Here is an 18,151-nt window from a genome sequence, read left to right as displayed (position 1 = left end):
GTTGAAGTTGGTCATTGCCTCACAGTTGTGCAGTGTGAATGTTACTTGTCATTTGTTAGCCCAAGCATGCATATTTTCCAGGTCTTGCTGTAGCTCAACACTGACTGCTTTGGTATCTAAGGAGTCACAAATGGTGGAGAAAGTTGCGCTATTATCAGCAAATGTCTCCATTCCTGACCTTTTGAAGGAACTCTTGTAGTGACCGAGATGTCTGACCTCCAGCAATCACAACCACTTTCTTTGTGCTGGATATGACTCCATCCAGTGGGGAACTTTCTCCGAGTTCCTACTGATTCCAGCTTTGCTGGAGCTGCTTGATACTGCCTTGGTGTTAAGGTTCCGCTCATTGATTCATACTTGAATCAGGCTGTGATGAGGTCAGAAGCTGAGTGGCCCTTGCAGGTCCTAAGCTAGGCATTAGTGAACAGGTTAATGCTAAGCAAGTGCTGCTTGATGGCACTATTGATGACCACTTTCCTGTTGACTGAGAGCAGATTGATGAGGTGGTAACTGGCTAGGTTGGATTTCTCCTGCCTTTTGTGTAGAGGACATACCTAGGCACTTTTCCACAATGCCGATAGATGCCACTGTTTTATCCATACTGGAGCAACTCAGCTGGGGTCACGACTAGTTCTGGAGCCAGGTCTCAGTATCACTGCAAGAATATTTTTCTAGCCTCTGACATTCTCTTGTTACCACTGAAGTTTGGTGACCAACTCCATTCAGTTTCCAGTTAATGGTAATCCCAGGTTTGTAGCTTTGCAGAATCCAATGCCTTTAGCTGATTTGTGATATCATTGAAGGGAATTGAATTGGCTGAAGACTTGCATCTGTGATGCTGGGGGCTTTGGGAGGAGGGCAACGTGAATTGTTTACTTGACACTGATGCTTGAAGGTTGTTGCAAATGTTTCAACATTATTAATTGTGGGTCTCACATAATTGAGGTTGCAGATAATTTTGGAGCATCCTCCTCCACTAAGATCCTTAATTGTTCACCACCATTCATGACTGGATGCAGAAAGACTGTAGAGATTAAATCCGATCTGTTAGTTGTGGAATTGCTTAGCTCTGTCTATCACTTGCTGCATATTCTGTTTGATACACAATGAATCTTGCCCTGTGGCTTCACCAGGCTAACACTTTATTTTTAGGACCATTCATGTGTTTCCAGGCATGATCTTCAGCACTGATCAGTGAACTAGGGTTTATCTCTCCATTCCAGATTGTTGTGAATATCTACTCACAATTTGTATCCACGTAACTTGAATAGAAATATAAATTATTCATATGGATTACAGAATCAAAGAGTTATGTTGAAGGTAAAACATAAGTAGTTTTAACTTCTGTTTGGGAACGTTCAAATGCATGCGGTGTTGTCATGGAAATGGACTGTCGATGATGTTTAATTTATCTGGGTATTTCAAATTGAAGACACCTGCAGATTTGATTTGGTACAGATTGCAGCTCATTGAATTGGGAGAACCAAAGGAAAGTAGCATTAGTCAGGTCTGTATTTACACAGAGAAAATAGTACCTTCACTGTTCACTGTGTAGAATATGAAAGATTGTTTGTGATAAGTTTGGAATTTAAGAGGAGACAAGGAGCTGGAAGATTTTCCTAGCTTTAAGTTAGAAGAAAAAATCTACAGTGGTCCTGTTGGAATGTTGGAAAGCATTTAGCAAAGTTAGTTTGGAAGGCTTCTCCCAACCAGGACAGTAGCCGAGGAACTGACGGCCATGAGATATTTAAAGGAGAGGTTGCTGTACCACATAGCCAGCAAATAATGAAAATATCTCCACAAATCTGTGGTGTGAGAAAGCCAGAAGACCGAGGAGAATTTAAGAACATTCCTGAGAGCCTTTGCATGTCTTTGGGTTGGTTCCAGAAGAAGTGAATGAATCTTGAAGATTATAATAACATGTAAGTGAAGTACTGGAGGGTTGGCTGCTTTGTCAAAAAGGGCAGAATCTTACAGGGATCTGAACAACTTAGGCAATGGCCTGAAATCTGGGATAATCCAGGTGAGAAGTCCAGCGAGGCCATTCTTGACATAGGAAGCAACTAGCTGCATTTTCCAACAGAGTTCTAAACACTGAGGTGAGATTCTTGCTCAGCAAGTTGCCTATTAAAGGTGCTTTTTGCTTAGTGTCAGCCTCATTAACTGTAGATCTCAGTTTTGTTAATATGCAGCTACTCTCCTATCATTCACTGTGAGGAAGCGAGACACTGAGAATTGTCAACATGAAAGGCTGTGCTGTACCTGGTGACTCCAGCATCACCCCTTTGACCTTCAGACCTCTATCTTGGCACTTGGCACTAATATCTCAGGCCACGTTTCACCAGCCTCCTGCATCCCATATCCATAAATGTTGGCATTGGGCACTTGCCAACATATCTGCATCATGGTACATCTCCAATCCACATGGACCAGCCTGCTGCACTGTCATGCTGCACTTCAGGCCATATTGACAACTATCACTGCAATGCTGCTGCAAGGACATGGTGCATGTTGGGAGAAGCACTCAGCTCAAAGACTGAAATCTCACGGTTGCTCGCTTGGCTGTCTTGGTTCTCACTCAACCTGTGGCTACCTGGATATTCACAGCATTCCCTTTCTTGCCTTTATTGTGCATTGTCTTCTCAGCTAGAGCTACCAGGTTCACAGTCCTTCTGTTTCACCGTGCTGTTTAGTGCAAAGCCTGGAAGCTTATCACGGTTGTCAGTAGTCCTCAAAGGAGACACTATTTGTTCCAGGTTGGGTCCTGGTTCAATAAGTCAAGGACACTCTCCGATTCAGTCCAGGGATTTAGATAAAATAATTTGGCCACTCGTGATGGTCAGGCTCAGGATCCTTTCCTCACAGGGGGTGAGGAGCTGAATGCCATGCACCCAACCACCCATCTTGGCTCTTTTTGCCCTATTGTGGGCTGCTTCCCTGGAAATTAGAGAAGTGGTGGTATTAAGGGTGATGAAAGTGGGACCCACAGCTGTGAATGCTGATGCAAGTGGGGGCTAGCTGGTAAGGTGTCCCACACAAAGGAATAGGCAGCAAAGGTGCCAAACAAGGTTAGCAGTGTGGGGAGTGTCGTTGAGAGCAAATGAGGAAGCATGTTATATATGACAGGGAGAAAGATGGAGCATGAGCCTGGGTATGTTCTTTGCCATTGCCTTACAAAACTGACAGCAATTTCAGCAGTTTCTATGCATACACTTAAACACAGCAATCCAGAAGTTGCAGCCAGTGATTCTGTGTGCTTCCATACGGTGTGCTGTTGAAGAGTGCATAGATGGTAATCCATTGAAATCCCTGAACCAACAAGAAATTGCCCTTTTACACTATGATATTGCTGTCAAAAAAGATTTGCTTTGACAAAGAGATGCAATTCATTTTTAAACAATTTCTAAATCCAAACTAATTCTGAGTGACCTCTCTGGCCTTGGAAAACTAATGTTGTGTTTGTGTAATATTAAAGTTTTTGACTCTGGATAAAAATCCAGTGTTCTTATATAAAAATATTACTTGATACTTCAACTTCTAATGAGTATATCCCAATCTATATTTTGCTATCATTCACTGTTTATAAATTTTACAATCAATGCATTTTACTTCTTGCTTGTTGTCTATGAGTGATAAGCTACTTAGCCTAATTATGCCATTATTATTTTTGAATGCCTGGAGATCCTCTTAACTTGATGCCAGAATCAAATTAACCCCATGCAAGGTGAAATCCACACCACCGAGATCTCTAATTCTCTATGGGTCAGAGGAGAACACTGTTGTTCCACAGCTGACCACAAACTTGGGCTATTGTAAACTAGAGCACGAGAGAGAAAGCATTTTGATTGTAATCTTACAATAGTCCTGTAATTAAGTATAGTTTTCTTGTTATCAATACCGATCCACTTTTGATTCATGTAGTACATTACACTGGTCTCAGTTCAGCAATTGTACTAATCTATCATTAATGCCAAAAATACTTTTGTATACTGTTCCAGAAGTCTCTAGTGCTGTGTGACAGCAAAGGATACAGCCAAAGCTCCGATACATTTCTATCGTTTATGCTTCTAGCCAAACCATGCAGATGAATTCCCGTGGGATTCATTTAATATCAGAGTTTATTAATCAGTCTAAAAGTGAATGCAAAACCAATGGAAATGAGTAACAAAGAACATCAAACTAAAGATGGTTTAGAACCAATGCAAGAGTATATTCTTTGTACTAAAAGCTTTTAAAATATCTCCAACACTCTTCCACCTCAGTAATGTTGGTGGCTGAGGTAGTTGCTCTTACATTTTTGCTTAGAAAACAAGGCACCGGGCATATCAACTGTCCCCAACACAGGAAGATTGGGTGAGATTATGTTAACTATTATGTCTGAAATAACATCACCTATGAGAAAAGCACAAAACGCCTGTGCCCTATTTTCATAAAACATATTGTTCTTCTTCTTGACCTTGATACCCTCCTTATGAGCATCAAAAGCAAAAACTGAGTGAAACTTTATGCTTAGAATTTTCATATTTCCTGTGCTTCAATCTCAAGAATAAGCACAATTCCTTGGGGGAAATTAGTGCTCTTATACAATTAAAATCATTTTACTTAGCTATTGAATGGATTTAATTGGCAATGTGACTTATCAGCTATAGAGTTTTACACAATGTTGACCTTAAATACTACACCAGTCAAGACCAATGAGGAGCACCAAAACATAGCATTGTGATTCCTTTTCAAAATGGAGGCATCTGTTCAAGGGAATATACTTCAGTATGGAAGGGTGGAAGGAAGGAAATGGAAAAAGCACACAGACTAATCAATAGAAAATGATGAAGTAGACATTTAAAGTAGGGAAAAGAAAAAGAATTGGACCTGCACCTCTATTTTACGACCTTCTACGATTGTTCCATTTAATTTCTCCCGTGCCCTGTCCGCGTCAGCACTGGTTTCAAAAGTTACGAAACCAAATCCCTGCATGCAGGTAAGAGAAAAGGAAAAGAGAGACATGCATATGATTATACAGGGAATAAGACAGTTTCAGTATACCAGCTGGAACATCAAGGTAGCAAAGTCATTCTACGAGGCCACAGAGCAAATAGACCCAAGAATGTGAAATGGAAAGTATGCTGAGAGGAAAAGATATTGTTGCTATTGAAAACACATAAGTAGATTATTTACATTTCTGTTATGATAATGGGATAGCTAACTCGGACCCTGAATAGCTTGCTCGGATCCTGAATCTTGAAAGTCTACCACCAATAAAATTGGATAAACAAAGTGGTCCATCTCCAGCTAAGTAAAGTAGGGAACATTGGCAACTAGAAGGGACTAACCTCGGTGAGACCACTTTAATTTCTTAAAGTTCAAGCTATTCCCAGTGAGGTTCCTTTTTACTCTGGTTTTGGAACAAAAAGCTAGTATGATAAATTGTAAATGTAGGAAAATAATTTACAGTTTTTTATTTTGTGCTAATATATAATGACATTAGGTTTTGGATATTTGATGGAAGGAGGACAAACATAATGCTCCAGTTTCAAAACTGATCTGATAGTTCCTGATACCAGCTCCTTTCCTTTAATTGTGACTCTATAAAATTAGGCAAAATGTAGCAACAACCCTGCAAATTAGTTCGTCCTGAATAATCACACTGATGCTGGCCTTTTATTTTGCAGTGAACATAATAAAAGGTCGTTAGATGTCAAAAGGTCTTAACAAAGAATAGTTGTAACATGTTTTATAGTTTTTAATCCACGCTACATCATATATGACAATAGCCATGGTCAAACATAAACACAAATATGTTAGATTTTGATTTATCTTGTAGTGGTTGTACTAGATGTAAACAGGAATGCTACTTGCCTCCCATTCTTTAATGCACATTCAATAACCCTAGTGCAGCAAGTAATTTTAACTTTATGCATGAGCTAAAGGAAAGTTCTGAGTGATGACACTGTCTAGCAGATAATGCCTCAAACAGTGTGTAAAGCCTACCTGCTGGTCTTGTGTGTGCAGCTGTACAGTGTCATGTGATTTTTGACAAAAATATAGAGCTTTAGTTTCAACACAAACAATTGTGGTATCACTCGTGTCATAATCTTGTTGAAAACTGACAGCTGCTGACAAATCTCCACAGTTGTTGGGAGTCTGGCATTGAAGTGGATATGATTATTGAGACCACTAGTCTGTGTGGATCTAGACATAAATTATGTGCAGTCAGCTAAACACAACTACAATATTGGATGACTAGAGTAGATATTGGCTTTTCAGTTCTCAAAGAATTCCAACAGTGAAAAGGAAATCCATGTATTCTTGAGGAGTCTCACTTTATGCCAGCATCTTTCCACACCTTCCCCTCTCCCCCCTCCCCCACCCCCTCCCGCTCCCGCTCCCGCTCCCCCCCTCCCCCTCCGCCCCCACCTCCCCCTCCCCCCCACCCCTCCACCCCTCCCCCCCCCCCACCCCTCCACCCCTCCCCCCCCACCTCCCCCTCCCCCCCACCCCCATCCCCTCCCCCACCCCAGCACTGCCACTTGCTTTTCCTAGTGTAGGTCAAATATGATTACCTACTGAATGGTTATAACAGGGAAAAGTTTGAAAACTGTAGAGTAGAGAAAGGTTGCGAAGATGACAATCATTTTCAATAGAGTTATTGATTGGTCTCCTTATCTTTAAGGTATTATGCCATTTGGCCATCCCACCTGACTGATTTGGTTACTGCTAACATTTCATCTATATAATTAGCTACCTTATGTTTACTGGCATCACCAAGAAAAGGGATGATATGGTTTGTTATTATCTGTGTCAAGTCTGTGCTGAAGGCAGGAAACAGGATGTTGCCAAATACGTTGACAAAGACTCTGTGAAGTCAATACAATACAAAGACAAATGAACTTGGAACTGGCGTCTAATTGGAAAGTAAAATATTTAGTTCAGGACATGACATCTCGTCTTCTGGATGTTTTGATGTTTTAAAAGATCCTAAAAATGGGAAGGGCTGATGTTTTCACTTGGCATTCCAAATAGGGAGAATTGCTTCATTTTCAGTGATTAAAACATTCATCCTGTATTACTGCAAATTACTGTTGATACAGTAGTTTGTGATGGCTGAACCACTGAACATGAAGTGACTTTTATTTCCTGTAGCTTTCATGAGTTTCCATTTATTGATAGAACAGGTAACAGTTGGTAGTTATTAAGGCAGGAGTTAGAACCCTTACTCTGGGATCACAACTTGCTGCTTTTCAAATATTCAAGGACATTTCCTCTGACGAGTGCTGTTGAAAATAATGGATTGGAATCAGGACTATAAAGAAGTTCAAGCAGATCATGGCATTTGTGCCATTGAGCCTGTAGAGTCTTTTGGGTATTTTAAAAACAAATGATCAGAGTTGGATGATTGCTACACATCAATAGAACACAGCTTATAGAATAGTGAAATGAGAAAATATGATGGAACAATTCAGCATTATCCACAGATGTGGGTCAAGTAATGCTGATGTTTGGACAGGAATTGTTCTGCCATCTGTACTAAGGATTGAGACTCAACGATAGCACTTTCTTTCATAGAGAAGGAGCTATTCAGCTTGATCCACTTAACAAATGGAATTATCTGATAAAATGTATTATACTCTCGTGCACCTGATTACAAACTTGCCTGATCATTATTTTTGGGGGGGTTTTGGCTCATAAAGCTGTAACATCAACATTATATAAATTTGACATGTCAGGATTTTTAATTTGGTAATTATAGCAACAGTATCCTGCATGCCATTCCTTACAGAGTAAGAAGACCTGTTTGCTATTACTCATATAACATGAGAGATCAGATGACATCTTTCGACATCAGTAGAATTTCTGCACATGTGAAAACAATCAGTCCAATGAATTGAAATGTAGTAGACAAATTATGACTTCTAGTAGCCAAGAGCTACTGTACATTTTCAAGTCTCAAGGTGATTCCAAGTCTTATGACAGACAAAAAATACACAGAACATTTTATAGGACTTACATCGATAGGGAGAAGAGAATACAAATAGCACCTTAAATTTTCCTGAAATTAGGTTTAGCTAATATCTTTCAATAATCATTCATTCCACAAATTATAACATTTGCATCTTATGAGATTAAAGGGGTCTGTATTCTTTTGCAAAATAAATTGCTTAAACAACTTTAACCCTTCAAATACTGGGGCAACCTTTAACCACATTTCAAACCTTTTTTTACTTTGAAAATACATCTAGATCTACATCTCATCTTTTACAATGTTAATTTAGTTATTCAGCTTTAAACCTTAAATGTCTGATTATCATCTTCTGGTGCAAAGTGGCATGGCTTGCTGCTTTTGCACCAATGTGAAAAGTAAGAGTTTACAGAGGAATTATTTTTCCCCAGAAAGATATTTTGATGTTACTTAGTTCAATATGAAAATGAAAATTAAATTTTGTATCAAAGTTATTAAATGTTTAAAAGAAAAATTATAAAAATGATAAATATTTCAAGGAATTGCAAATGATTTAGCAGATTTTTTAAAAACTCAAACTAATTTTCTTTCTGCAGGGAAGGGAAATGTAGTGGTAGATCTGTGGAAGTGTTAACATTATACAGGGAAATTGGTGGTCTATAGGAGGATTGGAACAGTGCATACACAAAGCTATATCTAAAAATATCAATTGATCACATTTTAAACCCCTGTTTTCTGTCCATCTTGCTGTCCTTACAGGTTTGTACAACTGCTACATTGAATGTTCAAAACATTAGTTGTGCAACAAGTAGGATGCAAAATAACAGTACCTTATTTAGCTACAGGTTACATACCTCCTGTATTTTGAAACTATTCTGAAGAAGTTGTCTTTAAACATTGGTGTTAAAACAAACACTTCAGCATGTCAGCTAAAGTGGTTGCTTTCAAATACTGTGGAAGGATATCCGCAGCAGACGCAAAGTCACCTTATGCTCATCTAAGATACATTAACGACATGCTGTCATTTATTCCAAATTACTCTGTCTTAGAATAGATGTGGGTTGATAAAGAACATATGGATCTTTTTAAGCATATGGGAAAGTGACACTCAGCGAACAAAACTACCATATTTTCAATTCTTCACTAGATAACATAATGCACCATGATTAGCAGAAGATATAGCCGACATTTACAAATGTTCAGATTGATTTTGGAATATCTATAAAATAATTTATAGTTAATTGTGATCAATTAGCACAACATTGATGCAACTATAAATTGAGGGTATTTTTAATTAAAGTTGTCATTTACCAGTCATTATCTCAAGTCTAGCATTTGAATGGCTAAAAGTTGTTCAATCACATGGCACAGCCTTTATTTCCTCTTCACAAAATGGACTGGCTCTGAAGTGTACAGATGCTTGGGCTTTATTATACATGCCTCATTGTTAAAATTGAAAGTTGGTTCCTCAGATATTTGGCAATATTGTTTTAGAACTGATAACAACACAATGAAAAAATTAAGACATACATGGAGGGACATTTGGCAAGAGTCCTGTCCTGCTGGTCGAAGGATTTCACGGTAATGATGTCGTGAAAATGTCAAAATATTGGCAATAACAATTGTTGTAGAGAAAGGAATGTATTAGAAGTTAGTTGTAGATATATACTTATAACTGAAGAAGTTATAGTAGTATTGCAATAGTGGTAATGTAGAAATATTATTTGGATAAATAATCTAATGTTGTGGAGATAACAGCCATAACAGTCATTGTTTCCAGTACGCAGACCACAAAATTCAACTTTCTGATCCCAGAGAAAGAATAAGCCAGTGACTAGGATTTGGAAAATTGGATTTAGCAGTGAAAATACTAATAGTTACTGTTTTTCTGGAATTAATAATAAACAGTGCTAATATAGAAATGTTTAACCTCAAACAGGCGTTTTCCTTATAATGCTGTACCCCTCTCCAACAGTGAGGTGGCAACTGGATGGTAGATCAATAGCACTTATTTTCTTATGCTCCAGCCTCTCCATTTCTCTTGTCCCTACTACTGGTGTTAGTCTGAAGTTAGTCTAATGATCATGCAAACACCATGTCCAGCTCCCGCCTGCAAGAATGTTTTGCACTTTTAATCCTCTAAAACTACTCTTTTGCATATTAACCCAGAAAACCTTCTGTTTCAAATGCTGACCTGTTAAACCTACCATTTCACACACTAATCTTTTAAACCTGTTGTTTAATGCATTAATCCTCTAACCCGCTGTTTCACTCATTAATCCTCTAACCCTGCTGCTTCACACATTAATCGTCTAATCCTGCTTTTTCACACATTATCTCTTTTAAACTTGCTGTTTCACCCCACAACTCTTTCAGGACAACAGACCACTCTTTAGTCTCTGAAAAGTATTCAAATATTAAGATATTAAATTCTCTGAAATCAGTCTATAGAATACTTAATTAGAATATTATCACACTCATTTTGTGCCTTAGGGTTAGGCATTTTCCACATGTCTCAATTTTATTAACATGACTGATAAATGTGATATCACAAAACCACCGAAAACTGCCTTTCCAAGAAACAATAAGAGTACCCATCAATAGCACAAACTGAAAACTGATGCTCAGTCTAATCTTCACTATTTTCAATTTCTTTTCCACATGGACCAGTTCCTGACATAATCTGCACCCTTGTTAAAGGCAAATACCTGAGAGCAAATGTAATGCTATATTTGTTTTACATGAGTCCTGGTAAACTAGCTGCCCCGAAATCTGATTGTGCAATTGAGCTGTTAGTATCAGTACACAGCCATTCACCTGGAGTGCCTCAGCAATTCTGTGATTTCAGCTCTAAACATTGATTGAGTTTCTTTTCACCATCCAATTCAGTCACTCATAGAAATCAGCTTTCACATCAGAATTTATTACTAAAATATTCAGCAGATTGTAATAATGGAGCACAGAATTCATTGACAAATTTAAAGTTGTGTGTACCTCTGTGTATTGCTATTTGAGGCCATTGGTTAATCTAGCTCATCATGATGCTTGGGGAATTTGTGATTATTCTGAACTGAAAATTTACTGAAGCCACATAAGTATGTATCTGTTTCTAATCGAGAAAACTGTTCAGCATTAAGAATGTGCTTCATACAATAACCTATGAGTTGTGTCTAATAACCCTACTTAGTACATTAACATACCACATAAAATATCCACAATATCTCTGTTAAATCTACCGAAATACTATTTTAAAAGATAAAGCAAACAGGTTTAGAATGTCTTGCTTACCTTAGATCCCCGCTCATTAAAAATTATTTCAACGTCTAAAATTTTTCCAAATTGCTGAAAAAGAAACAAGAGAGACATTCGTTAGAATTATTATACTTAGATTAACCACATATAGACTTCAGAAACAATCTGAAAGCTGAAAGCTCTCTTGCCTCCTTACAAAGATATAGATATTTGTGATGCAGAACTTAGAACTGTTGGAAGGAATTGGAACACAACTGCATTTGCAATGAAGGTTTCCTCTTCCAAATTTAGTTACAGCACACAGTATTCAGTTAATTCTTCTTCATACAAGGATTATCTCTGTGACACAAATGTAACTTTCTCACAGAAGGTGCTGTGCAATTTGGCTAGTCGTAAATTTATCCCTAATAAAATGACATGAAATTATGTTTGAATTTTCAGGTTAAAACCATTGAAGCAAACACCACAAACAGATATAAAATGCAACCTTCAGCTTTGATGATCATTTTTGATTTTATTGGCCCCAACATTCTGATGGACAGTCGTTATTCAAGTGGAGATAGGAGTTACACTTCGGGACGATGTGGAACCCCCATTGCAGCAGACTCCAAAACAATTACTTGGGAAATCATTGGGCAATTCCACCAGACCTGGAACCCTCAAAGTCTCCATTTAAGTTAGAGAATTCAGGATTTCAGATCAAGTTAGGTCAATGTTTACTCGGGAAAAGCTAGATTATCAAATACCTCGTGTAACTATTCAACCAATACCATACTTAACTTTTACAGCCCCAGCTAAACCTCGTCCAGACTATTTACAGCCTCAGACCATGATCTGACATCACCAGTACCTGACATCTCTTCTATCGCTCCAGACCCACTTTCACCCCCTCTGGACTCTGCCCCTGCTCTCAGAAGGTAACCACCACTTCATTTGTTCTAGATACATACTCTATCTTCCTCCTGCTCTGATGCCCCTTTACCCACTACATACCTCTCTTCTCCCTCTCTCCTCCCATGGGTCCAGGCCGCCTTCCCCCTAGGATCCACCTCCCCATCAAACTCCAAAGAAAAAATGTGAATCTCTCTCCTTTTGTAAAATAGGAGGGATGGAGCTAGTTGATGGTCTTTTTCAATAATGCTGGTGGGATCCTTGATTGCAACTGAATGTGTGATCAGCTATGCAAGGTGAAGGTAATCACAGATTACCACAAACTAGTGGTAATCTGCACTAGTTTGTTGGTCCTCATAAAATTTGGCCCGTTGTTAAGAATGCGAATCTACGTTTATGCCCTTACACCAAAGTAACAGTGAGGATTATTACACGAGATTTTTATTTGCACCAGAATTAAGAAGTTTAAATCCATGAAGTGAATATGTTCAAATATTTGCCTGGCTGTACACATTGTTTAAACTTGAGGAAGCACCAGAACATCACTGAAATTACTCACCCGATTGAAAAACAAATCACTAAAAGGTTCAGAGGAATATTTATTGCCCTAATTCACTGGCTTGTGGCCAAAAAATATTGAGCGATATTCAATCACCTTCAAAGAAGGAAAATCAGCTTCAAGCATATACGGGACATAACAGAAGGTAACCACCACTTCATTTGTTCTAGATACATACTCTATCTTCCTCCTGCTCCTTTACCCACTACATACCTCACTTCAGGAGTTGAAAGTTCATGAGTTAATGTTTACAATTGAAACACAACCAAAATATAATCACTTAGCAGCCTGATTTTCTGTCTATTATAATGTGGGTTTGGGTTTAAACTGCAACGCTATTCCAATAGCTGTCCAAGGAAAGTAACATAGAGTTGCAGCAAACTGCAAATAAGAAAATGATTTCACATTAGCAGAACAAATTTGATATTCATATATGTTTATACCTAAAACACTTTTCTCCATGCAGACCTATAATTCATAAATCTACTACTTTACAAGCCTTTTTTTTGTGAATATGCCTTATATTACACTGGGAAAGGAATGCACAAAAAAGAGATTCAACAATAAGAACAACAGGTAGAATGTGTACCTGAAATAATGAACTTGAGAGATGCAGATTTGAAGGAAATAATCTTCATATCTAATTGCAGCGATCATAGTGGTCTGCATGCCCTGAGTTTTGTTGTTCAGCACGTTGCAAAAAAATCGTGACTCGTGCTTATATTATAGTAAAATAAAATAATGTAAAATAGCAGGTATAGAGTTACACATTTATGTAAGCTAATTGCCCATTGGGGAAAATGTCTCAGGTGTGATAATCACAGTAAAGAAATGGCAAAGTTGGTGCCCCTTTGAGGGCTGATGATCTCAAAATAACTCTACTCTGACAGTCCTCCTTAAGGGCAAGCTGAGGATCCTGCTTCTGTGGGATCAGTTTAACTTAACAATCTAAGTAGCTTCAATTAAGTGTCAATACTGGACTGAGTGTTTATAGTCCCTGGGTAATTCTAATGTAAGGGTACAGAAGTTGAATTGGTCACAGTTTGAATTTATTTGGACACTATAGGTTTCATTTTGTGGCAATAACAGTGTCCTTAGCTCTCATGCAGTTTTAGGGTGAATCATACTGGATGCCATTTAATTAAGGCTTCAATCGGTATACAATGTTGGTTTTGTCATTAGCCACGTCACTTTTCAGTTCGATACTTCAGCTAATGCCCTCCCTTCACCTTGCATAGCTGATCACACATTCAGTTGCAATCAAGGATCCCACCAGCATTATTGAAAAAGACCATCAACTATGGGGGTGTGGGGTCCCCCATTGATAAATGTCTGACTTACCAATGCTTGTACTTATGAATGCGGTCCCATGTATGGTTTTAATTTTTAAATACCTGACATATGTATCTTTCCTGTACTTACAAATGGCTACTTGTCCTGCATTGTGCTTCGACAAGCGATAAATTGATTTGAGAGTGGACTCCAGAACAGAACGTTTTTGCAACCCAGGGCCTGCCTGTACCTACAACTCAATTGCTGGTTGATTTTTTTTCTGGATGTTGCTTTAATTCTATAAGTATTTGCTGCTTTGTCTATTTTTTTAATTAAATTTACCTACATTTACAGGAAGTGCTGAAATAGTGTATTCGGAGTTTTTGCTGACTTCAATGGTTCCACAAAAACCAGCTTCTCCCAGACATGGGCACACCCTAGGATACCACATGGCATGGAGAATGAAGAATTAACAGGGACCAGCTTTTGGAGGAGCAGAAGGAAGAGACTGGGCCGCTAACATATCCATTTTCAGGCCAAGTTTGTCATGGAGAACTCATATTAATGTCAGTAATTACAATCCAAATTCCTCATTCATTGAAAGCCCCACACTTTCCCTTCCCTTTATTACTAACCATGGTGCCATTTTGAATATATTGTAAAACTAACAGCTAACTCAAAAACATTCCAAACCAAATTCATCAATAATAACTTTGTAGCACCAATAAATTACCCTTATGTGTTCCCTTTAGCGGCTGTCACAGTGTAACTTTGCCTGTGTTAGTTCTTCTGTATGGTGTTACACCAGTGAGTACAGCATGTTTGGTGCAATGCTTTTGACTTAGAGTGCAAGAGACTTCAGATGGTCTTGCAAAGAACGACCTGTAATAGCTGCAGGCTAGGCAGCCCACCTGTAACTCTACCACTTCTGCAAGATGGCAGGAGACTCATCTAGTCAGCTAACAGGCAATGGAACCCTGGTGGAGTGCCAATAATACAATGGTGAAAGAAAGGAAAATTTGTTAGTGTGTTACACTGTCTGTTTTGGCTGTTGTAGCTGAATAGCTGGCAATGCATGCGATCTTTTGAGATGCGGATATAAGGTTGATAGTTGTACTATGTACAAGACCGTATGTTGGAGCATACATCAGGAATGAGGCCCGATTCACAAAGCTGTTGGTTGGTGAGTGACGGGAGCTGGTGAATGCACTAATTTCCTAGGCTAGTGGTGCATTGACTGATCTTGATAACGAACTAAATCCTTGTGGCACTGGATTCCTGGCATTGAATTTTATAGTTATTTGCTTCCACTGCCTCTGGTGGATCTCCTGGCTGCTTTTGGATACAGGGTAGCTCTCCTCCTTTGCATCTTCTCCACCAATGCCCCCAGATCTGTGCCCAGAAAGTCTTCTGCACTCTCCCATGTTGTGTCATTGTTCGGTCTTTCCTAGGTCAGACTCTGATCATAAAGACCTCCAGTTCCAGCTGCAATGCATTTCTCCTTCAATAGAGGAGGGCTAGTTTGAACCAGTAGAAGCTGATTTTAACCAGTGATCGCCTTTGACATTATCGGTTCTCTGCTCAGGCATCCAATCAAACAATGGAATGGTTAGCACCAGCTGGACACTGAAACACAGTTAGTGCACTGCCTGCATTTTGGGATGGGGTTAATTGTGCCCTGTTTCACAAGGTCTATCTAATTTCACACCGGTTGCCTTTTGAATAAGAGATATTTCTGAATCTAGCCTTCCTTCGGCAATTCTGCACCCAGCCTTCGTATTCCTTTGTTTGTACCTACCAATGGTTAAAAATTGATTCCGTTATTCTGCAATGTCCCTACATATTACATTTTGGAGAAAAAAACCCAAATACATAATAATAATCTGCAGTCAAGATTTCTAGCATGGTGTCTTATCCAGGTATTCTCATTAAACAAACATTAACACGGTCATATGTGAACATTTCCATGAATATTGATTGAAACCACAATTTATTTTGTTATATCCTTAGCATTTATACCTAATGACTGAATTTTTTTATCTGTAAATTAATTTTCAGTGCATGTATTTTATCCACATTTTATAGCTTCCAAAGCTGTTCCTGTGTTTTTAGGTTAATTTCCCATTATATTGCATTAAGTTTAAGCTAAGGTAAGAGTGTTTAATATTTCATCATGAATAAATCTTTACTTGAAAGTACAGCAGAAATATTCCCACTTAGAATTCGTGAGTGAATTTTCATTACAGAATACTTGTTTAGTTTTCTAACTCCAAACACCTTCATCAGATTCTCCACAAATGACTTTCTGCAAATGATTAATTCTGATTAGAAAACAAATTAGGGAACGGAACAGAGCCACAAGATTGTATCTGTAATTTGTAATATTCTGATAGCGAACAGAATTCTCCTGTTTTCTATTGGGGTTTTCACACTGTTCAAATTGTTATTTAAGGCTTACAGGATTCAATAACTATTTCTGATAAGTGAATACAATTTTGGCAGGTAAACGGTTGCTCTCTAAACAGCCATGGCATCCAGTTCTACTGTTGTACTCAATTCTATTTACTCTTTTTATCATTTCATTTGATAAGATGCAAGATTGCTCCAAAACTGCAAATAAAGATTCCTGTGGCTGCGTTATGAAATTGCGTGGTTGAAGCTAGATTTGTCCAATTATTGATTTATTAGGGACTGACTGTGGCTAAAAATTGCTATGCAAAAATTGTGTTGCATTAATTTATCAGACATAAAACATGCAATTTAATAGTGGATGATCGATGTCCAATTTTCCCAAGCATTGACCCCGCTGCTAAATTCAGTGGACCAGTTTTTCAGAAACCTCAAGCCTAATGCCTTCCAAAGGACCCGTTTCACAAATTGTCCATCAGAGGACTGGGGCAGCTTGGCCCTGCTCCATTTATGGTTTCCTCACAGGGTTGTGTGATTTTGGAATTCTGCCTCAGAAGGCGATGGAGGTGGGGCCATTGAAAACTTTCAAAGGGGAGGAAGCCTGATTCTCCTTAGGTAAGGGAGTCAAAATTAATTGGGAGTAGGTGGGAAGGTGGAGATTGAAATACAAACAGATCAGCAATTATCTTACTGAGTGGTGCTCCAGGCTTGAGGGGTCAAACAGTCTGCTTCTGTCCCTACTTCATATGTTCGTACGTACTGCAGTCACCTACTGCAGCAAATCCCTTCACCATCCTCTCCCTCGTGCAGCCTGCTATGCCCCAACATCCAACATTCATCCATCTCCATATCTCACAACCTCTTGGATTCACCAAGAAGGCATGTGACTGTAACCCGGTTTTTTTTCTATTGGGAGAGGTGCCTGTGAGGGAACAGACAATGCTTGTAGTTCAACCAAAATCTACAGATGAGGCCCAATGCTGATACTCAGGCTTCTATGGCACCCATTCCAGGCACAAAAATGGTGGCATACTTTGGTATTGTCATTGGTGCAGAGAATCAGTTGAGAAAATCTGACACATTTATTGATATTGCATTGGATGTAATGCCAGGTTTTATAGATCTCAGTCGTGAGCCAGAAAAGGGGCATTCAATTTTTTCAAAAATCATTCAAAATGAATTTTCATTAGTTCATTAATATGTTCCAATAATAATTTATGTTGATAATTCCTCTTACACATTTTTGCAAGGGCAATTTCTCATGCAAAAGAAATGGTAACAGGAGGATTAATACATGAAGAGGAACAATTGTGCACAAAATGTGTCCAAATACACAAGATCTTGAATAAGATATTGCGATTCCTCCATCAAACAATCCAAGTTATAGTCATCTTTGAGCAATACAAAGGAAATGGATCTCTGTAAACATAAAATGCATTGATCCAATTTGAAGGACTCGGAATGAGCAGAGGAGGTTTCTTTTGTTGAAATCCATTTGTCTTTGTTCTTTGTAATATCAATAACTTTCCTCTCTTGCCTTTTAGTATTATTTTTGAGGGCATCATTTTTTTCTTACAATTACCGCATTGTGTTTCAAATCTTAATGAACCCTCAGGGACAAGTTGAGATACACATTACAATCTTGCTCCCTTTTCTGACAGGATATAATAGAGGCTTTTTATCATAAAGGGCTAATTAATACAAAACTCTCATTTTAATTGCTGTTAAAAAGTCCATGAATTCTATTTTCTACTGGAGAAATAGTGGATTCAAAGTGCTTAGTTGACACATCAAACATTGAAGAGAGTTGA

The 18,151-nt window shown here is 38.4% G+C and overlaps 1 protein-coding gene across 25 annotated transcripts in view; it reads right to left on the bottom strand.

The window, feature by feature from the left end:
- rbfox3a (RNA binding fox-1 homolog 3a) overlaps window positions 1-18,151 on the bottom strand; it is a 1,559,488-nt gene that overhangs the window by 88,908 nt on the left and 1,452,429 nt on the right. For 23 of the 25 annotated variants that reach the window (XR_015761407.1, XR_015761408.1, XM_088000569.1 and 20 more), the window contains 2 exons: window positions 11,246-11,299; window positions 4,876-4,968 (listed from right to left, as the gene is read on the bottom strand). Coding sequence is in view for 23 of the 25 variants with exons in the window: in XM_088000569.1 (XP_087856695.1) it covers window positions 4,876-4,968; window positions 11,246-11,299 (147 nt within the window). In the remaining 2 variants the exon portion in view is untranslated. The remainder of the gene's footprint in view (window positions 1-4,875; window positions 4,969-11,245; window positions 11,300-18,151) is intronic. The other 2 variants (XM_088000573.1, XM_088000581.1) reach the window with 1 other exon arrangement.

The sequence above is a fragment of the Chiloscyllium plagiosum genome, unplaced genomic scaffold (assembly GCF_037043375.1).
Source record: "Chiloscyllium plagiosum isolate Xiang-an unplaced genomic scaffold, Cpla_swu_hap1 HiC_scaffold_25, whole genome shotgun sequence".
In the NCBI taxonomy this organism is placed as follows: domain Eukaryota; kingdom Metazoa; phylum Chordata; class Chondrichthyes; order Orectolobiformes; family Hemiscylliidae; genus Chiloscyllium; species Chiloscyllium plagiosum.
Note: the sequence above shows the minus strand (reverse complement) of the source record. Positions and strands in the feature narration are given on the sequence as shown.